Source organism: Diaphorina citri, unplaced genomic scaffold (genome assembly GCF_000475195.1).
Source record: "Diaphorina citri unplaced genomic scaffold, Diaci psyllid genome assembly version 1.1 scaffold1051, whole genome shotgun sequence".
NCBI lineage: Eukaryota > Metazoa > Arthropoda > Insecta > Hemiptera > Psyllidae > Diaphorina > Diaphorina citri.
Genome location: NW_007378480.1, coordinates 127,326 through 131,813, shown reverse-complemented (window position 1 = coordinate 131,813; position 4,488 = coordinate 127,326). Strand labels below are relative to the sequence as shown.

Here is a 4,488-nt window from a genome sequence, read left to right as displayed (position 1 = left end):
CATGCCAGCCATCGGAATCGATCTGGGAACCACCTACTCCTGTGTGGCAGTGTTCCAGCAGGGTAAAGTGGAAATCATCGCCAATGATCAAGGAAACCGAACAACCCCCAGCTATGTCGCATTCACAGACACTGAAAGACTGATTGGTAAGTTTTTCCTACAAGTTTCATACCTTGAATATTTTTTTAAGATAGAGTCTCACCACTCTCACCTCACGTCCGATAAAAATTGATGGAACAATAGTTATACTATGTACCTATAACCTGCTTTTAGTACCTATCTAAAACCCACTTAAAACTGCTGTTTGGGTCTTAGAAAATTTTGGTCTGCTTATTTTACTACGTAGGTACCTAACCAAGGAAATTAAATACTTAACATTAAAGAGGAAATACTAAATAAGAGTGGGGGATTTCACTACTATTATTTCAGCCCCTTGGAGGCTTCTTAAGCTAACAGCCTGTTAATTTCCATCTGATTTGTACAGGCTTGACAGGGGCTCTAAGGTCTACTCTAAGGGCAACAGCAACCGCCTCTGTTAGGGGGTAAAAACAAGGTTGGTGAAACCTACCCCAAGGTCTTTCTTTAGGTCTTTGCATTTTTTTTTTTTCCTCCAGATCTCTAACCAATCCTTTGTCTTATTTCACAGGCGATGCAGCTAAAAACCAAGTGGCCATGAACCCAAAGAACACAGTATTCGATGCCAAACGACTGATTGGACGCAAATTTGATGACCCCAAAATTCAACAAGACATGAAGCACTGGCCTTTCACTGTGGTGAACGATTGCTCCAAACCCAAAATCCAAGTTGAGTTCAAAGGAGAAAGAAAGACTTTTGCACCAGAAGAAATCAGCTCAATGGTAAGTTTTGCAATTAAAATTTCCTTTAAATTCAGTTGATTTTAAATACGGGATTTGATAAGTTGAAATTTGAGTGGTACCTACTTCAAAGGAGGTAGTTTTGAAAAGTTGCAGGGATTAGGCATTTATACTTTTGTACCAGGTTAGTTTAAAGTTAAGACATACCTATCAAGTGAAAGAAAAAAGTTTAAAGTAGGCAAGTACTTTCTTCATGTGTTTCCTCAGTTCTATTAGTTCAATAAAACTTATATTCTTTTGTTTCTCGATGTTCCAGGTGCTGACTAAAATGAAAGAAACCGCCGAGGCATATCTAGGTCATTCAGTCCGAGATGCTGTCATCACAGTCCCCGCCTATTTCAATGACGCCCAACGTCAAGCTACCAAAGATGCTGGAGCCATTGCTGGTCTTAACGTGATGAGAATTGTAAATGAACCCACAGCTGCGGCCCTAGCCTATGGTCTGGACAAGAATCTGAAAGGAGAACGCAATGTACTTATCTTTGACTTGGGAGGCGGAACATTTGATGTTTCTATCCTGAGTATTGATGAGGGAGCATTGTTTGAGGTGCGATCTACTGCGGGAGACACACACCTGGGCGGTGAAGACTTTGACAATCGACTGGTGTCACATCTAGCGGAGGAGTTCAAGAGGAAGTACAAGAAGGATATGAGCGTGAACCCGCGAGCTCTGAGACGACTAAGAACCGCGGCAGAGCGAGCCAAGCGAACTCTGTCTTCAAGTACAGAAGCCAGTATTGAGATTGACGCACTGTATGACGGCATAGATTTCTACACGAAGATTTCCAGGGCAAGATTTGAAGAACTGTGTTCGGATTTGTTCCGCTCGACGCTGCAACCCGTGGAGAAAGCGCTACAAGACGCCAAGCTAGACAAGAGTGCTATCCATGATGTTGTGCTGGTCGGTGGCTCTACCCGTATTCCTAAAGTTCAATCCCTCCTGCAGAACTTCTTCTGTGGAAAATCTCTCAACCTTTCCATCAACCCGGATGAGGCAGTTGCTTATGGAGCCGCAGTACAAGCTGCCATTCTGAGTGGTGATCAGAGTTCTGCTATCCAAGATGTTCTTCTAGTAGATGTGACGCCATTGTCTCTCGGAATAGAAACTGCAGGCGGTGTCATGTCCAAGCTGATTGAACGCAACACACGTATCCCATGCAAACAAACACAGACATTCACTACATACGCTGATAATCAACCAGCCGTCACTATTCAAGTGTTTGAAGGTGAGAGAGCCATGACTAAAGATAACAATCTCCTGGGCACATTTGATCTGACTGGTATTCCTCCGGCACCTCGAGGTGTGCCCAAGATAGATGTGACGTTTGACTTGGATGCTAACGGCATCTTGAATGTGACAGCTAAAGACACGAGCAGTGGCAAGAGTCAGAATATTACCATCAAGAATGACAAGGGCCGCCTATCCAAAGAAGAAATCGATCGAATGATCAACGATGCAGAACGATACAAAGATGAAGACGAGAGACAGAAGGAGAGAATTTCTGCTAGAAACAACTTGGAAGCGTATGTATTCAACGTGAAACAAGCCCTGGACAATGCTGGAAACAAACTTACCGAATCTGAGAAATCTAGATGCCGCGAGGAATGTGATGCTACTCTCAAATGGTTGGATAACAATACGTTGGCAGACAAGGAAGAATACCAGGATAAGCTACAACAGTTGCAGAAGTCTTGTATGCCACTCATGAGTAAGATGCATGGAGGTGCTGGAGGAGCTAGTGCTGGGGATATGCCACGTGGAGGTCCTACTGTAGAGGAAGTGGACTAAGCGTCTTCATTGATTCTTCTTCGTTTCCCTCATCCTGATTTCACCACTATTTTCTGTAAATTTCTAACTCCATTTAAAGAGCTCTTATGACTGTGAATAAGTTGTACATTAGAGTGGATATGCAAATTTGTTGTACATATCACGATCTCTCTATCAGTAGTTTAAATAGGTCTTGCACAAGTATTGTAAATTATTGTAAATATTTGTAAATAGGTAGGTAATTAATAAAATAAAAACTCAACTAGATTCTTGTTATATCTGACTAGATAGATACAAGTTCATATTATTTATTGCTTAGTTTTATTTCAAGTTGGTTTTGAAAATAAAAATAAACTACCTAGTCTTTTTTTTTAAATCACCTAAAACCCAGTGTGTTTTCTCTTGCCTAGAATTCTTTAGTTTAACAGGAACTAACTCTTACCTAGGACAGTAAATCGCAATTCTCAGGCCTGTAGGTTTCAACCAAAGTCGCTCGAACTTGGCACAGAGATTCGATATATTATGTGGATCAAAAATATCCTTGGGCTCTGTTTCCAGAAGGTACGATTCGGCCGTTATTCCGGACCATGACTATACCCAGCTGATCTGTAAACGGCTATTCAGGTCCGAACGCGGAAGAATACCCGTCTGTCGGCGCGCGCCTGTCTGGTCTGCTGTGGCTTCGCTTACTGTTATCAGGCAGGGACATATGGAAGAAGAAATAAGTAATATGCGAGTGAATAGCACTATAAGAAAGAAAAACAAGCTTATTCCCTAAAATAAGAATAAGTATTGACACTTGTATATTATGGTCCGACGCTAACGACTTTCCAGATCGCGTGCGACAAAACATCGCGGATCTAGCGCCCAACAGCTAAAGGCGGCCCGCGCTTGTCTCAAGCCAAGCTTCGCGACCGGAAATTAGGGGCTAAGACAGAAGGAAAAGGGAATGCAAGACCTGCTATTCTGGGTTTCTCGAAATCTTTTTTTCATTTTAAGCAAAAGGCCTTCCGACCGAAAAAGAGGATAGAGACGCGGGAAAGTAGTCAATCAGATGGATTCATAAGATAGCTATTAGATTAAATGTCTTCATCGACATCTCCCTACTATTCTTATGAACATTTCTGCTACCTTTCTTATTTGAATAACAAGCAATAATAATAATAATAGAGGATAAAATTTATTTTTTAGTTAAAGAATGAATGAAGGCAGTCTAAATCGCGGAGGGGTCCTGTCCATCAGCCCAGCCCAGCGGGCGGGTGTTATGAGACCTGGTCGAGTAGTCTGAAGAGCCGGCCCTCAATAGGGTTAAGTAGGTCTCTGAGGTCCCTTGTAAGGAGGAAGGCTTAACAAGGTTCTTGCAAGGGCGAAGGCATCGAACAGTATGACTGAGTCTGTTGCCAGCTTGTTGACCCTCCTGTTTTTCCTCCTCGATATTAGTCTTACCTAGCTAAACATCTCAATGCTCAGTACCGGGATTTATCGCCTTTAAAACCAGGCCTTATTCCGGCTTGGCATGGAATTTTGTCCCGGGTTCCTATAAAATAGTTGTATTATATAGCTTGGAAGACACGGTTCAAGCTACGCTGAAACCAACTTTAGATATCGGACTCTTAACGCTTTGAGAAAACTCGAAAAGGTTACTAAACCGCAATTTATCGCCCGGCCCTTTGGCAATGCAAAGAGCTCCAGCCGCGGCGCCCTGTGAAAACTAGTGGGTAAATAATGGTTTCGACAGACGCTTAAAACTCCCCTGGACACTGATTTCCATTACATTTCAGCAGTCTTCGCGATCAAGGAAAACTCGAAAAAGGGTCCATATTCGGGCTTTAACTCGTCTTGAA

General features: G+C 42.5%; 1 protein-coding gene across 1 annotated transcript; it reads left to right on the top strand.

Moving 5' to 3' along the window:
- The first annotated feature begins 1 nt into the window (after position 1).
- Positions 2–3,030, top strand: LOC103513941 (heat shock protein 70 A1-like). Its single transcript, XM_008478800.2, has 3 exons — positions 2–146; positions 647–858; positions 1,133–3,030. The coding sequence occupies exons 1-3, from the start codon at positions 2–4 to the stop codon at positions 2,663–2,665; spliced, it is 1,890 nt and encodes a 629-aa protein (XP_008477022.1). The 3' UTR covers positions 2,666–3,030.
- Positions 3,031–4,488: the final 1,458 nt, after the last annotated feature.